This window comes from Acomys minous (assembly GCF_964271855.1).
Source record: "Acomys minous genome assembly, chromosome: 11".
Taxonomy (NCBI): Eukaryota; Metazoa; Chordata; class Mammalia; order Rodentia; family Muridae; genus Acomys; species Acomys minous.
The window spans coordinates 99,932,751-99,949,626 of record NC_140492.1 but is presented as its reverse complement, the minus strand read 5'-3'; the positions used below and the strand labels follow the sequence as shown (position 1 = coordinate 99,949,626).

General features: G+C 44.7%; 1 protein-coding gene across 1 annotated transcript in view; it reads right to left on the bottom strand.

Annotated features, from left to right (window-relative positions):
- ANKDD1B (ankyrin repeat and death domain containing 1B) overlaps positions 1-16,876 on the bottom strand; it is a gene marked incomplete at its 5' end in the record, with an annotated part of 58,017 nt that overhangs the window by 33,613 nt on the left and 7,528 nt on the right. The window contains 3 exons of the mRNA XM_084802727.1: positions 6,797-6,901; positions 7,012-7,110; positions 16,695-16,793. Of these exons, the coding sequence (XP_084658853.1) occupies positions 6,797-6,901; positions 7,012-7,110; positions 16,695-16,793 (303 nt within the window). The remainder of the gene's footprint in view (positions 1-6,796; positions 6,902-7,011; positions 7,111-16,694; positions 16,794-16,876) is intronic.

Sequence of the window (16,876 nt, the reverse complement as noted above, 5' to 3'; positions counted from 1 at the left end):
AAAACAGTATCCACAAATGGCAGCAACAGATGAAGAGTCACGTGACCAACTTGAGCTGGTTAATGTTATTTATCAACTTGGTTGGATTGAGAGATGGCGCTAGGAAAGCGCGTCACCAGGAGTGTCTGCGACGCCATCTCCAGGCAGGATTTGAGACTGAGGGCTTTGACCTAATGGATGGTTTGACCCACTGATGGACTTGGATTTTGAATAGATTATTGGAGGCGACAGAACTGTGGAAGATAGGCCTGGTGGAAGGAATCAGTCACTGAGGACCTGTCCATGGGGCCTGTCCACTGCTGCCTCTGTCCTACTGTGCTCAGATCAGAGTCGTGGCCACTATGGTGAAGCCACGCATTTCCCGGACATGATAAATACAATCTCTGAAATCGTGAGCTATGATAAAATTTTTCTCTCCTTCTAAACTGTTCTCTTGGGTGTGTGTCATAGTGGACACAAACGCGAGGAGCGTATAAATCCTGGATGAAATTCAGTGTCGCTGCTGTTTTATCACTGCGAAAAGACATCACGACCATGCCAACTCTTATAAAAGAAAGAATTTAACTGTGGCCGGTTTAGTCCATTACCATCATGGCGGGGACACATGACAGGACAAAGGTAGACACAGTGCTGGAGAGCATCTGAGAGTTCTACAGCCGGACAGGCAGGCAGCAGGAAGAGCCAGACACTGGACCTGGTTTGAGCATTTGAAACCCCAAAGCCTACCCCTGGTCACACACTTCCTACTCCAACAAGGCCACACCCACTCCAACAAGGCCACACCCACTCCAACAAGGCCACGCCTTCTAATGCTGCCTTTTGGGGGCTGTTCTACTTCAAACCACCACAAAGTCATATATCCTACATCATTCAGGTTATATATGTCATGCACTACTTACACACTACTTGGTGTGATTGTATGTGGCCAAGAGGAGACACAAAGCTGCCTAAGGCGGCGGCTAATGCACTGTATCGGGAGATAAAAACACCTATTACCTGACTTCCCTTAGCCCATTTTGATCCTCCTCTTAAAGCTCTAAGACCTCCACCGAGAACTCCTTGATTGAGTTGTTCACACATCACACCAGGCCAGTAAGAGTCAGCCGTGGGATTTTTTTTTTCTAAGACATTAGATGATGTCTTAGATGATGACGTTAGCCCTCTTTGCCACTTGGGAAGTAGACTATGCCTAAGAATGAGACCAGAATGGTAGAAAGTAGAACTGAAATGTAGAAAGCGATAAAGAGTGTTGATGGTGCTATTTGAACTCTAGGGTTCCGACACAACTGAAGCCACGTGTACCTGCATGGGATGATAAATTCCCTCTGTTAAAAAAAAAAAATATATATATATATATATATATATATATATATATATATATATATATATATATATATGACAAAACTTTTAAGGGAAAAAAAAGGGTTATTTGGGTCCACGGGTGCAGAAGTTTCAGTCCACTGTTGGCTGGCTCTGTGGCCTTCAGTGTGGGACAAGATAGAAACATCATGAAGGAAGGGGCACAGATAAGTCACCTATGGCATCCACCAAGCAAAGAGAAACAAACAAAAGGCAGGAAGAAGCCAGGACCTAGACATGCCTTCCAAAGGCACTTCCCCTCACTAGTTCCCACTTCACCACACAGTTCCACCCTCTCCCAACAGTCTACTCAAATCCTGCATCCACCACCAACAGGTGAATCTACTGACTAAGCTGGCGCCTTTGCAGTCTAACCATACCTGGAAATGCTTTCTCAGGCAGGAGGAGATGTGAGCCTGCCCAATCTCCTAGGTGTTTCGCAGTCAAATCAAGTTGACAAGGAAGATTATAATGTCCAGTGCCTTTGGTTGGTGGACTTTAGTTTTCTAGTGCTGGAGCCTGACCCAGGCCTTCGTGCGTGTTAGAAAAGTCTACCAAAAAGAACTTTATCCCCAGGCCAAGGATTTCTTTAAAGTGGTGGTTCTCAACTTGTCAGTTGTGACCTCTTTGGCAAACTTCTATGTCCAAAAAAACTTACATTATAATACAATTCAGAACAGTAGAAAAATTACAGTTATAAAGTAGCAATGAAAATAATTTCGTGGCTGGGGTCACCACAACATGAGGAGCTGTATTAAAGAGTCACAGCATTAGGGAGGTTGAGAGCCACTGCTCTAGGAGATCTTGGGTGTCAGGGCCATAACATCATCACAGGCCACATTTGCTACCAGTCTACTTAGACATAGGGACCATAGCTCACTGGTGGTCATGCCTTTTCATATTATGCCATTAGGTCTTTCCTGATTGTCCCCTGTTGTGTGCAGTGGTCAGGTAACTTGCTTTGGTGGTGGCGGCTGGTTTAGAATTAAGCATATGATTCAAAGAGGACCAAACAGAATTGCTCGTGGCACTAGTACATGAGCTTTGATAGGAAAGGGCTTTTTTTTTTTGTCTTTGGGTCAGAATCCACAAGGGTATTATCTGCAAGCTGTGAACCATACCAAGGACATAGGGAGGACCAGAAGAGGCAGCATGGCAGCTAGCAGCTGCAGGAAGAAATAAAAGCTGGACCCCCTCATGTCTGAAACCAACAAGTCACACCTCCAAGGACCTCGTGTATAAGTTAGCAAATGTCTTTATTTCTGAGCCCAGATTAAGAGGACTTTTTGTTACTTGTAGCAGAAAGAATTCTAATATATATTTAGCAGTTTAAGGACTATCGTTTTAATGTATGTGTATAGTATATGGGAAAAAAAATCAACCTGGGTTCTTTTTTCATTACTATGATACCAAAGGTAGGGCCACTGTAGGCAGTTAAAGAAGTTTATTTTGACTCATGGTTCTAGAAGGGCGAGGTCTAGGCCCACATCTGGGAAAGGCCTTCTTGCTTGTGGATTCCTGAGACACTGCAAGAGACAGAAAGCAAGAGACAAAAGAAGTGTGTGTGTTTCTCTCTCATTATAAAACCATCAGGTTTCAATTGATGGAGCTTCCACTCTGATGGCGGCATCTAATCCTGATCGTTTCCCAGAAGCCCCTGCCTCCTAACACCACAGTTGGTTTAAGGTCATTAACATGTGACTCCGGGGATTAACTCCTGTCCTAGCCTGAAGCAGCTAATCACTTTGCAACCATAGCAAGGGCAAACACTTCTCTAGAAGGATTACTGGCCCTGGTCTTTTTTTTTCTTCTTTTTTTAAATAGCCAGACTCTTTTGACCCTGGCTTGCTGCAAAGCTTTGCCTTTTCATACAGCTAAACAAAGTGTCAGAGGATCCACACCCAAAGAAGGCTTACGTCATGAGAGGTTCCAGGAGAGACTGAGCTAACACTGATGAAGTGTCTTGCTTTCCAACAGAAGAGCTAAGTCTTCGAACTTTGGATGCCCTTTGTAGATGTTACCAAGGAGGAGTGGGGGGGGGGGGGGGCAGGGAGTAAATCCCATGTTACACAAAAGATGATGTTCAACATAATCTTTTATCTTCTTAAATACTTCAACAGTCCCTTAAAGATGAACTGATAATACAATGTAAATCTTCTTTCTCGCCTTGGTACATGTGATTAGGCCAAAAAAAAAAAAAAAAAGCAATAGAAATTTCAAAACCATATGTATTTTTTAAAAATAAAGTTTCTTATCATGTCATTTCATTTTTCAAAGAAACAACCCAACCTATTTGAATTATGTTCAAGTAGGCTTCTATCCAGTACAGTCTCGAGGGATTCCCTATATTTGGAAGGCAGGAACACTTCCCAGCCAAGTCCTTCGAGAGTGTCCGAGCTCTGGGCTTCACGCCTGGAGCAGATCACCATGCCTTCCTGCCCAGCCCAGGATCCTGCACCTTCGTTTAACCAGAAATAAAGCGCATCCAGGGCTCTGGTTCCTTTAGGCTCTCCTTTGTTAGCTCGTGTTTTTAACCATCTATGTTTTAACTTGATGCATTTGAATTTTTTTGGGGGGGGGGCATGTAAACAAGTCTGAGGAATCTAAACAGTCTATTATAAATTATTTGACGGCTCAAGTTTAGTAAGTCACCAAGTGCGACCAAAATGTCAAAACCAGCCAACCAAAGTCCCACCAGACCTATTCTTCACCTCCTGGATAGTTAGTTGGGAGGCGGCTCCCTGGTGTCTTTTTGTGTACATCCATGTCCCAGAGCATCTCCCTTTATGGGAAGCAGAATCCAGCATAAAGGGGAAACCCAGAAGAAAGCAGGGCCAGAACTGTGCCTCTGAGTGCTCAGAGCTGCAGGAGCAGCTCAGCTGCAAGGGGTGGGGGCGGGACACAACCCCGGGTGAATTCTCCTTATTATGGTACAGTTGATAGCTTTGGCTAACTGCCACCTCAGTACATTTGGCCCATGTATCCATGGATGAATGAAACTATTCACAATCCAAAATGTTCAGGGAGGGGGAAAAAAAAAACCCTGTTATTTACTGAACATGTAGGCATTTTCTTTGTCATTCACCTAGCCACGTGCTTTAATAAATTACACATTATCTTTGGAGCAGGTATCAACGGCGATCGAGAGCTGCTTTAAAGGGCACAGGAGGCTGTGTGTAGGTTATATAAAAGTGCTACACCATTTTATATAAGGATTTGGTCTTCTGCCTATTTTACCATCCAAGAGGAGGCCTGGAACTAGTCCCCTGTGGATGCTAAAGGATGCCTGAATAAGAAAACAGATGTCTTCTCAAGTCCCCTTCCACTCTTGACTATCAACCCTCCCCACAAAGAAGCCACTTTTGACTTACAAAGACTTCCAGCTCAGATCCTGTCAGGCCGGTGGGTGTTCCCAACGTGCACACGACACAGAAGAACAGGCAAATGTGCACATTTCCAGCCAACACGCAAGTGACCCGTGTAGCTCTCCTTCTGCCTCCCCTTCTCCCAACATTGTTGCTTCTTTAGTTTTGATCACAGATGGAGAGGCTGGCCTACAGATTCAAAACATTGAGCCTACTTAGCCCCAAAGTCCTGGCTCTGATCTCCCTTCCTCTGCTAACATCGCAGTGATTGGATGGACATCCATCCAAACTCTCGAAGGCCTAGTTAAATTCATTTCGTCTTAAAGGTCACTTCCTGGGAAAGCTCCTCTTGCCAGAGTCTAGAATTCCCTCGAAACCAAATAATTTTACTGACCCTGTTAGAGGACAAGGCACTTTCTGATGAGAAGAGGCCAGGCAGGAGGGTAACACACTGAGAGAGAGGGATCCCTCCTGCACAGTGGCTCTTGCGAAATCCACCATACCTTTCTACAAATGATGAGTCATTAGCCGTCACTTCCTAATCCTAGCTGCAAACAGGCTTCTTTTTCTACCTTTTAAAAATCATGGTAAAATACTCATAACATAACATTTATGAATGGTGGTAGTGGCACACACCTTTAATCCTAGCACTTGAGAGGCAGAGGCAGGCGGATCACTGTGAGTTCGAGGCCAGCCTGGTCTACAAAGTGAGTCCAGGACAGCCAAGGCTACACAGAGAAACCCTGTCTCAAAAAACCAAAAACAAACAAACAAACAAAACAAAACAAAAACAAAAAACAAAACCAAAAAACCAACCAAACAAAGAAAAACAAAACAAAAAAACATTTACCAGTCTGATCATCAGTAAACACATATTCACTATTTTTGCGTGAGGGCATGCACAGGCCATGGGGGGCACGGGTGCAGGCCAGAGGACTTGTGGGATTTGGTTCTCTGCCTCTACCATGTGGGTTCCCAGGGTCAAATTCAAGGTATCTGGCTTGGTGGCAAGTGCCTCTTTACCCACGGCATCTTCTCACGAGCCCTGGACTAGGTGCCCTTATACCACTATGTAAGCATCACTGCCATGCATCTTTCAGAACTGAACCTCCCTACCCAGTGAACAGCAGCTCTGTTTCCTCCTCCAGCCTTTAGCAAGCTCCATCCAGGGGAGGAGGAACAAGGGTACCACACAGTATGACAGACATGATTTAAAAAAGAAGAAGAAGAAGAAGAGGAGGAGGAGGAAGAGGAGGAGGAGGAGGAGGAGAAACAAACTCAGGAAGGAGGGGACGCTGGGTGTGGTGGTTATCTGCCTAATCCCAACAACACCCTGGAGACTGAGGCAGAAGGATGACAGGCTCAGGGGCATCCTGGGCTACATAGCAAGCTGCCATCTCAAAAACAAACAAACAAACAAACAAACAAACAAAGGGAAAGGAGGAGATGATTGTCATTAAACCTGCTTCTGCCTCTGAACCCATCAGCCTGCCTACTCCTTTCCCACACACCACTGTCCCCACAAAAGATCCAAGAGTCCACTGTGATGAAACAGGTCCCAGGCCCTAGCCTGTCCCTGAAGGGATGCACACAAGTTGCTTTCCTCTGGGCCCAGCAGATTAAGAGACAATCATAACGCAGAGCTGCTCTTACTAATCTCTTATGGAAAAAAAGTTTAAAAAAAAAAAAGCCCCTAGACAAAGACAGTAACAGCAGTATAGACCATGGTTGATTTTTGCAAAATTTTGGGTCTAGTATATTCTAAAAAGGTCAGGCACCATAGGGTAAGGCTTGAGCACACATTTGGAATATTAATGGGGGTAGGTAGCGTCCTGGTGGGGATAAGGGAATGTAAAGAGAAGAAGGAGGAGTCTGGCTGCTTTCTCTGTGCTTCCTGTTTCCCCCATGTACAGAAGCCTGCACCTTGTCAACAGCAACACTTCCCTACTTCCTCCTGGGCTATCAGAGGAACACGGAGCTGGCTACAGGGCCAAGCCTGTGTGTGCTTGCTGCTCTAGCAGCCCCACCCAGGCCAAGAAGCAGCAGAAGCGATAAGGAGCAAGGTGACACACCTCATTGGGCTGGTTCAGGTCCTGCAGATGCAAGTCTTGAATGAGGTAATCCACAATGTGCAGGCTGTTGTTCTGAGCTGCAAAGTGTAGAGCATTCATGCCTTCCTGGGGAGGATTGGGGGGAAGGGGTAAGTACTTACCTCAGAACCCCAGAACCTCCCACCCTGTCACCGGTGAGGTGAGTGCTCAGGCTCCCATGGGACCTCCATACCTACCTGGCTTTTGGCTCTCTGGTCTGCTCCAGCTTTAACTAACATGAGCATGATCTCGAAGCTACCAGACCAGGCTGCAAGGTGAATTACTGTCAAGCCGTGCTTCCCCCGAGAAGAGAGAAGAGGAGAGAGAGAGCCCATTATGCAAGGAACCACCAATTCTGTCTCAGCCAAATGAAAACCTAGATGATACTAGATTATTGAGAAATTAAAAATAAGTAATGCTGGGCGTGGTAGCACACACCTTTAATCCCAGCACTCGGGAGGCAGAGGCAGGCGGATTGCTGTGAGTTCGAGACCAGCCTGGTCTCCAAAGTGAGTCCAGGACAGCCAAGGCTAACACAGAGAGACCCTGTCTCAAAAAAACAAGCAAACAAACAAACAAACAAACAAACAAAGTGATGGGATAACAATTGAGTTGTAATCTGAATAAATTAATAAAGTTGAAAAAACAAAACAAAAAAAGGAAAGAAAGAAAGTAATTTAATATGTAACAAAAGTAATCTTTCAATTCTACAGGGGACATGTAAGTAACACAAGCACAAGTGGGTCTCCATCTGAAGGAAATAAACTGAAATGCTGCACTGCAGTCTACTAAAAAATTATAAATACATATAACATCACAAGCATAAGAATAATAACTATATTAGAAAAAATCTAAACTATAACAGGCACTCTCTTGATTTAGAGTTTAAAAAGGAAAAAAAATAGAATATAAATAAACCAATCAAACAATTGACACTTTCAAAACCCCTCCCATTAGCTAAAGAAATGGATCTCTAATATGTAAAGTGCTCTTACAAAGCATCAACAACAACAAAAGACAAACCATAGAAAAGAACACAGGTAAGAGTGGTCTCCTAGGGTATTAGAAAAAAAATACAAAATTTTACTCTGTAAACTAACTGGTACAAAATACCCTGTTGGTCTCTTAGCCCAGGACGCCTTTCTTGCTTTTTCTCCCCATCCCATCTCTCCTCTCATGGTCCAGGTCAGTCTGCCCACTATGTTCAGCCTAGACTCTTCCCTCTGCCTGCTTTTCCTCTTACATCTATAATTTTAAAAAAAATCTTCTCCACACTTTAAAAAAAAAATCAAATCAAAATACAGCCATTCATCCATCCTTGGGGCCCAAAGTCTCAGTCTCTCTCTCTCTCTCTCTCTCTCTCTCTCTCTCTCTCTCTCTCTCTCTCTCACACATACACACACACACACACACAGAGGGAGGGTGTTAATTGTGTCAATGAGAACTGGAAACGATGTATCCACGGTCATAAATTGTTACACAAATTGTGAAATAATTATATCACGCCACACCATCATAAGTAATGAGTTCAACCTTGAAAACACTTTCATGAACTTTGCTAAATAGGGAAAACAAGACACAATGTAGAATTCCGCTTGATTTAATTTATTACCACTGTTGAGGTGCATGTGTACATGCATATTGTGTGTGTGTGTGTGTGTGTGTGTGTGTGCATGTGTGTTCATGCTGTGACACATTTGTAGAGGTCAGAGGATAATATTTGAGGTTCTGCCATGGGACCCAGGGGTTAAACTCAGGTTCTCAGACTTGCATAACAAGCATTTTACTCACTGAGCCATTTTCCTGGCCTTAATTTAGTTTTCTTCTTTGGTTTTTTCAAGACAGGGTTTCTCTGTATAGGCTTGGCTGGTCTGGGCTCATTTTATAGACCAGGCTGGCCTTTAACTCACAGAGATCCTCCTGCCTCTGCCTCCTGACGTGCTAGAATGACAGGTGTGTGCCACTGTGCCTGGCCTCAATTTCACTTTTTAAAAAAAGATTTATTATGTATACAGTGCTCTGGCTGCACATACACCTGCAGGCCAGAAGAGGGTGCCAGATCTCATCATAGATGGTTATGAGCCACCATGTGGTTGCTGGGAACTGAACTTAATTTCATTTTTATAAAAGATAAAGTAGACAAAACACACACCACACACACACACACACACACACACACACACACACACATCTACCTCTAGGTAGACATCTGTAGGATGGTACACAGAAATACTAATCGAGATATTTTGATGCAGATAGGATGATATGAGAGTATGGAAATAAACATACACTTCTCAGACAGCTAAGTGAAGCCACTGGAAGAAAGAAGGGTATACCCAGAAAAGAAAGCAGAAAAGACAAGTTTCTAAAGGATTCCATTCCCACAGCAGCTATCCAAAACCTCCCACAGATGTCTGTGTACGCACGTGCATGCATACAGTAGTTAGACTGAGAGAGTCAGAGCTTTCTGACCCATGGGAAGGTTTATGCTGAGTTGTTAAATCATATGCTGAACCAGCAGAGAGAAACAAGGAAGGAAGGAAACAGCCAACAGGTAACACTGGCTGTTTCAAGAAGGTGATGTCAGGAGCCGAGGGGAAACTGCTCTAGGCACAAAGCTGCAGAGCAGGAGCCCTGAGCTTGCTCTTTCGGAATAGTCAGAACTGGCTCAGACTGTTCACTTCCTCCACTGCCAGGGGCCCTAATATTGCTCAGCATAGTTAATGTCCAGCTGCAGCTACTTGTTCCAGATAATTTGTTGGGTTGCTTTGCCTTGTTTTTGTTTGTTTTGTTTTGTTTGTTTGTTTTTTAAGACACAGTCTCACTATGAAGAGCAGACTGGCCTCAAGCTCGCCGGCATTCCTGTCTCTGCCTCTCAAATCCTTATCTTTAGGGTCACACTTACCTTTTCTGTTTCCTTTACCCTGTCAAAAAAAAAAAAAAAAAAGCAACCCATAGCTTCTGCCCAGCCTTCCCCATTGCATCATCTATGCCTCAGGTGATGATGATGATGATGGTTTTGATCCAGGACACGGGCTTATTAGATGCACATCTCTGAATAAATAACCAAGAAATCAGGGTCTGAAGGATAAACCTGTTTTTGTTATGATCCCAAGTGGGATCTTGTGAGAGAACAGGTGATTTTAATCCACTAGAAGACAAACAACCGTTCGGGAGAACTTGATTGTTGCCAGCTGAAAAGATCCCGTGAACAGACTCTGGGAGGAGATATATAAATGAGCCCAGAACTGGAGGTGGGGGCCTTAGGAGACTTGGGATAGGTTTTTTAAAATATATTTTATTAATTTATTCATATTACATCTCAATTGTTATCCTACCCTTTGTATCCTCCCATTCCTCCCTCCCTCCCATTTTCCCCTTACTCCCCTCCCCTATGACTGTGACTGAGGGGGACCTCCTCCCCCTGTATATACTCATAGGGTATCAAGTCTCTTCTTGGACTTGGGATAATTTTGGCTGTTCATCGCTCCACTTTGAGATGCTCCTAGAGAGAACCGCTCGAGGGAAGGCTTCAGGGCTCCGGGCTCCTCCTGAGGTTCTGGGTTCCGGTTACTCCAGGTTCCAGCAGAAGAAATCCTGCTGATAACGCCAGGAGAATCGTTCCTCGGAACTGAAATTCTTATATTTTTGTTATTGTATTCTTTAATCCTCTTTTCCTATTGTTTCGGTTAGTCAGGTTATAAGGGACGTGCTCTTGGTTAATAAGTTCATAATAAAATATATTGGTTACGAAAATTGAGCCTACAAGGGTCTGTAGCCTTCTCCTATCTGTGGTGTGGGTAAGGCCCAGGGTGTTTCTTTGGCTGCTCCAGATACCGTGTTTATCTGCCCTTTTATCCTGAAGAGAGTGAACGAGCAAGTCCCAGTTTGCTACTGGGGAATTCTAAATGCGTGCCTCTTGACTAGGGGCAATTTGTTTCCAGGGGGCATCTAGAAGTGTCTTGGGATATTTTTGATAGTCACGACTCAGAGGCACCGAAGAGGGGCAGAAGAAGCCAGGCATGCTGTTGAACCCCAACAAGAAGAATGTACGATCCCAATTGCCAGTGTGTCAGCAGGCACTTTTGTCTGCTGAGAAATCCTGCTTTAAAAGCGCATGGTCTATCTGACTTGTAGCTCAGCAGTCACTCAGAGACTCAGGGTGCTTTATACTTGAAATTCCAGTATACGGAAGGCTTGGCCATCTCCGCACTCCTTTTACAGGGAACCGTGATCTGTCACGAGTGCTTGAGGTTCAGTTCAGTGCGTTAAAACCACAATTTTACCTCTTCGTTCAGGATCCCCTACTAATCGCTGCTCCACATTCGGCAGTCAGTGTCACACATGGTCCCGTTTGGGACAGGTGATCAATCACATAGTGACTGGCCCTCACTTTTCCCTAAGAGATCCGCCCCAGTTTTGAAGCAAGCGATCTTAGAAAACTCCTAGCTCTGATTTTTAAAAACCTCAACGCTGGGAATCGGAGCGGCAGACAACTTGAGTTTCTGAAGCCACAAATTCCTACTGGAACTTTTGTTCCTTCGAGACAGAGAATCGCTTGCTGTGTGCTGACAGAAATTGCCCCGGGGGACCCTCCTCATCACAAAGCCTTCTGCTGCGGAGTTGGCAAGCCCATGACACCGGTGACATTCCAGTCACATGCTTTTCAAAGTCTAAAATACTGGAAAGTCACTGGTGTGCTGTCCCGGTGACTGGTCTGGTGATAGGCGAGGTGATAATATCCCCCGGGACCCTCCAGAGAAGCCCACTTAAGGCAAATGTCTGCCGCTGTCTTCCGAGCGTCGTACCTGGGAGTTTTGTCCATCCTGAATTGAGAGCCTCCTTTCAGTTAGCTTATCTCAAAGCTCATAGGCGCTACCCCTCTTCGTCCTTAGTGGCTGAGCCTTGCATCTGACCCAGAGCCTTCTATGCCTTTGAGGGGTCCTAGTCAAACCCAGTGTTTACCTTCGTTTATGAGTTCCACAGCAGCGCTGTGCCTCATGTTGTTATATCAAGTACAATCAGCTGCCGTGTTTTTTGAATCATGGATTTGGGTTTGTTTGTTTTGTGTGTGTTTATGTGTGCAGGTGTTGCATGTAGAGAGCAGAAGTCAATGTCAGGTGTCTTCCTCATTTGCTTTCCACCTTAGGTTTGTTATTTATTTGTTTGTTTGTTTGTTTGTTTATAGACAGGGCCTCACCATGTAGCCCTGCTCTGTAGAGTATAGGTTCAGCTAAGATGGAGCAGGTGTGTCTTCCACTCTGTCTCTCCTACCAAAAGCAACTAAGCTCTCTGGATAAAAGCCAGCCACCAGAGGACTCTGCAAAGTGAATGGTAACAGGCAGAATTGGGGGAGGTCAACCCGAACTGAGTGCTGACGATGCTGAGGGGCCTTCCTGTTGTTTTCTTGAAGACTCAAGGTAGTTCCAACTCTACACCAGGACATAAGACCAAAAAGGACAGAAGGACGTCTCCGAAAAAGAGAAGGTGGCAGAATCCTTGCCACGTCGCTCTCTTTGTCCTCGGTATCTTGGGGGATCTGGGACACAGTGTGTGTGTAGAAGGACACAGAATGTGTGTCTGTAGAGGACACAGAAGTGTAGACAACAAGAAGGAGCACTTGTGAACCCTCCTGGACTGTGCCCTGCTCTGTACATGGGCTGACTCGTAACACTGTGACAACAGTTTGGGGAACTGAACTCTGGTGAAGACTATGACCCCAGGCTCAGACTGGCTCTGGGGACAGATCTGAACAGTACTGCAAAACTTTTGGAAACCGGAGTGACATTATAAAAACCTGGTGCAAAGGACCCACCATCCATCTCAACCCATTTCTGCTCTAAAGTCAACTCAAGATGGACCACTGTCCTAATTGTAGCGCGCCGTGGGGGCTCATCAGGGACCCTCCCTTGAGAAAACAGCATTAATCTATTCATGAGGCCACAGTGAGCTAGTCATCTCTTAAAGATCTAATCAGTGCAGTGGCTCCAGGCACTATATCCACTCCCATGAACTACAAGGGACATGCTGAAACCATAGCAACACCCGAACTAAATGGAAACATAAGACTATAAAATGTTTAGAAGAAAAATATGAGAAAATTGCCATGGTTAGGCAAATCACCCCTGCACATACATAATTCTAATATCAGGACTCATTTTTAAAAATAGGAACATTACGCCAGGCATGGTGGCACCTGCCTTTAATACCAGCACTCACAAAGCAGAGAGAGGCAGGAAGATCACCTGGTCTTTATAATGAGTTCCAGGTCAGCCAGCCTCATATGAAGAGACCTTATCTCAAAACAAAGCAAACACCAAAGATTTTACTTCATCAAGAACAAAACCAAAACCAAAACAACAACAATAATAACAAAATCTGCTCTGTCTACAGATACGAAGAAATAATACAAAGTATACACCTCACATTGGACCTGTTCTCAGAGTCCATACTGAACTATAAAAACTTCACAATTAAAGAATAGTTTAAGGGCCAGGCATGGTTTGCTCATGCCTTTATCCCAGCACTGGGAGGCAGAGGCAGGCGGATCTCTGTGAGTTCGAGGTTAGCCTGGTCTATCAAGTGGGTCTAGGACAGCCAAGGCGACACAGAGAAACCCTGTCTCGAAAAACAAAACAACAACAACAACAACAAGATAGTTTAAAAGAAAATAAACGAATAATCAAAATTGGTTCTTAGAAATCTTCAAATGATCTGGCTGGGCATGCAGCTTGACTGTGGAGGGCTCAGCGGATACGTGGAAAGTCCTGGTTCCTGTCTCCAGCACTGAGAAAATCTGAGCAGATTTCACTAAAGATGATACATAAAAGGTAACGGGGGAAAAGCTACCTAAGGTCATTGTTAGTGGAGGAGCGCGAATCAAGCCGGTGAGATGCCTACATTCCGAGCAGAGAGGCTGGAAGTGAGGGAGGAAACACCAGACAACAGCAGGTGGCCATGAAGGCGCAAAGCAACACTGGCCTCCTGCATTGCTGATGAAGATGAAACAGCCGGCTCTCACATACGCACTGTTGACCCGGCAATCTCATTATGCCAAAGAGAAGAAAAGTTACACTTGCAGAAATGTGCAAGAATATTTACAGGGGCTTGACATGTGTGTATGTGTGTGAAACACATACATGTGGAGGCCCAAGGTGGATTGCTGATATTTTCCTTTATAGCTGTCAACATTATATATTTTTTTTTTAGACAGGCTATCCCAGGGACCTGGGGCTCATCATTTTGGCTGTGCTGGAGGGTAGGGAGGCACCAGGATCCACGCAGCTTTGTGACTTCTGTGCCCAACACTGCTGTTACAAGTGTGTACAAGCCACGCCTGGCATCTTGTGTGGGTGCTAGGCACGCAAATTGAGGTGTTCACGATTATGCAGCAGATAGCTTATCCACTGAGCCATCTCCCCAGCACTGGAATCTTTACTTATAATTACAAACTGGAAACGACCCTCAAGTGCTTCAAATGGTAAACAGATAAACTGGGCTATACCCATAAACAAAAATACTGCCCAGCTAAAAGGCAGAGCATTTAGAAAAGCTGTGTCTGTAGTGCTTCCCCAAGTGACAGTAGCCAGCCTCAAAGATTATATGTCATACGTTTTCACATAGATGCCAGTCTCAAGAAGACAAAACCATAGAGACCAGTGGTTGCTGGGATGGGACAGCTTTGAATACAAAGGCAACTCTTTTGCTTGTTGTTGGTTCTCTGTCTCTGTCTGTCTGTCTGTCTTTCTGTCTCTCTCTCTCTCTCTCTCTCTCTCTCTCTCTCTCTCTCTCTCTCTCATGCTGGAGACTGCACTCACAGCCTTATGCATCCTAAACACACTACTGTACTCCAAGGCCCTTTGCTCTACCCTTTTAAGGTAGCGGTGGTTATATAAATCCGTACACCCATCAAAAATCAGTACTGTACTTTAAGAAGGAAGTTAACCGGGGAGTATGTTAGTCTCTAAATTAAAATAAAACACAAAGGACATTGTAAGACCTTTTTTCTTTTCTTTCTCTCTTTCTCTCTTTTTTCGAGACAGGGTTTCTCTGTGTAGCCTTGGCTGTCCTGGGCTCACTTTGTAGACCAGGCTGGCCTCAAACTCACAGCGATCCGCCTGCCTCTGCCTCCCTGAGTGCTGGGATTAAAGGCGTGCGCCACCATGCCCAGCTCTATAAAAAGTTTTCAATGACAAAATATAAACATATCTGGGTAATTATGACTCTTGCTAACTGATATGCAAAATAACCAAGCCAGAATTTGCATACCTAAATAACATGCCCTTTAATGACCACAGCTGGTGGCCAGCTAGCAAAGCCAGTTGCTTGCCTGGAATCACACGGAGCCACTTAATGAGACCCTGTCTCAAAATAAAGTTTTTTGTTTGTTGCAAAGTCTTCCATTCAATCAGTAGCCATGCCCCTCCCTAATAAAAACATGGCTATTGGTACAGTTAATTTCACTCAGGAAGTTAGAGTGCAGTCAGCGGTAATAGATTCTGGCTTGTTACACAACAGTCCACTTGCTCACCAATACCATGACAGTAGACCAGAGAGATCTGGCCTCTGTGGTGACACACAGAAAAATTCCCAGTGGTATCAAAGCCACACTTTGTCTACGGTTGCCCACAAAGCCAGTAGGATGACTAACAGGTGTAAACTGACGCCTCTTACCATCCAAATGTTTACTCCCAGGCCCTGGGAGATGTAAAGATAAAACAGCACTGAACCGTCCCTCCAGGAAGTCCAGTCCAGAGAGAAAACAAAAAAGGGCTCAGTGAGTGCCACTGAATGGTATAAAGCTGAAAACCAAGGACTAGGGTCCCACTGTGGAAGAACTGAGCTAGCTCCTCTGACCACAGGTGTGCTGTGGCCCAGACATGCCTGCAGTCATGCACCACACGTGCACACTGATCATATGAAAAAAAAAAAAGAGCCATGATCTACGTGATTAATTAAGAACCCAGAGCTTTATAATGAGTAGAGCTGTCGCTGTCTTCTGCGACAGAGATGATCAATGTCTTTCTGGCCAGCTTCCTTGTGCCGTGATGAAGGAGGAGGTGGGGACAGGAGCTGAAAAGCCCTTGGGGTAGGTTTGCCATCTTGGCAAGACAGGTAAACTGGTTTGTAGCTAACAGCATAGTTGCTGAAATCAGAAAAGTTTGGTTCAAAGCTGCCTCAAGTCTTTCCTAATATAATTTTGAGGGATAATGATCTTTAATCACTCTATATGAATCTCTTTTTTGTTTGTTTGTTTTGGGGTTTTGGGTTTTTTGAAACAGAGTTTCTCTTTGTAGTCTTTGCTCTCCTGGGACTCACTATGTAGAAGAGGCTGGCCTCAAACTCACAGAGAGCCGCCTGCCTCTGCCTCCTTGAGTGCTGGGATTAAAGGCGTGCTCCACCATGCCTGACTTAAATTGGGTATTGTACTAATACTTTTTCCATAGGATTAGAAGGAGGATGGTGCTTCTTCTTCCTCAGGAAAACATCAAATGGCGATGCAGCGGGAGGGCCCAGAGGACCCTGGGCAACAGCTTCCGTGGAGGATTTAACAGCAGTCTTAGGGATGATATCACGATACCCATGCCTGGCACAGAACATGCATTTGATGTGTTTTATTTAGAATTAGAGTGCACAGGGCAAAGTCATGATATAAAGTCCGTGGAGCTGTTTAGTTCCATCAATCAAACCACAGTGTGGACCATCTTTGTCAACGAAAGCTAGTGCTATAAGGTCAATATAGGAAAAGAAGTAAGAACCCAAGTCTTAAATGCAACAAGTGGACAATTCAGTTACCAAGCGCCGAGAGCACACTCTTGCGACCTTTCCACTACTGCACACTGCCGGCCAGTGTCAGTCTACCCACTGAAGGCCAGCTTACCTTGTCAGCAACATCCACCCTGGCTTTGTGACTCAGTAAGAAATCCACCGCAGATAAATTATTCCTCCCCACTGCAAAGTGCAGGGCTGTGCGGCTCATCTGGGAGAAAAGAATTTGCATCTTTTGGTTATCTGATTCTTTTGTTTTGTTCTTTTACATATACAGACATATTTGTGAGGCAG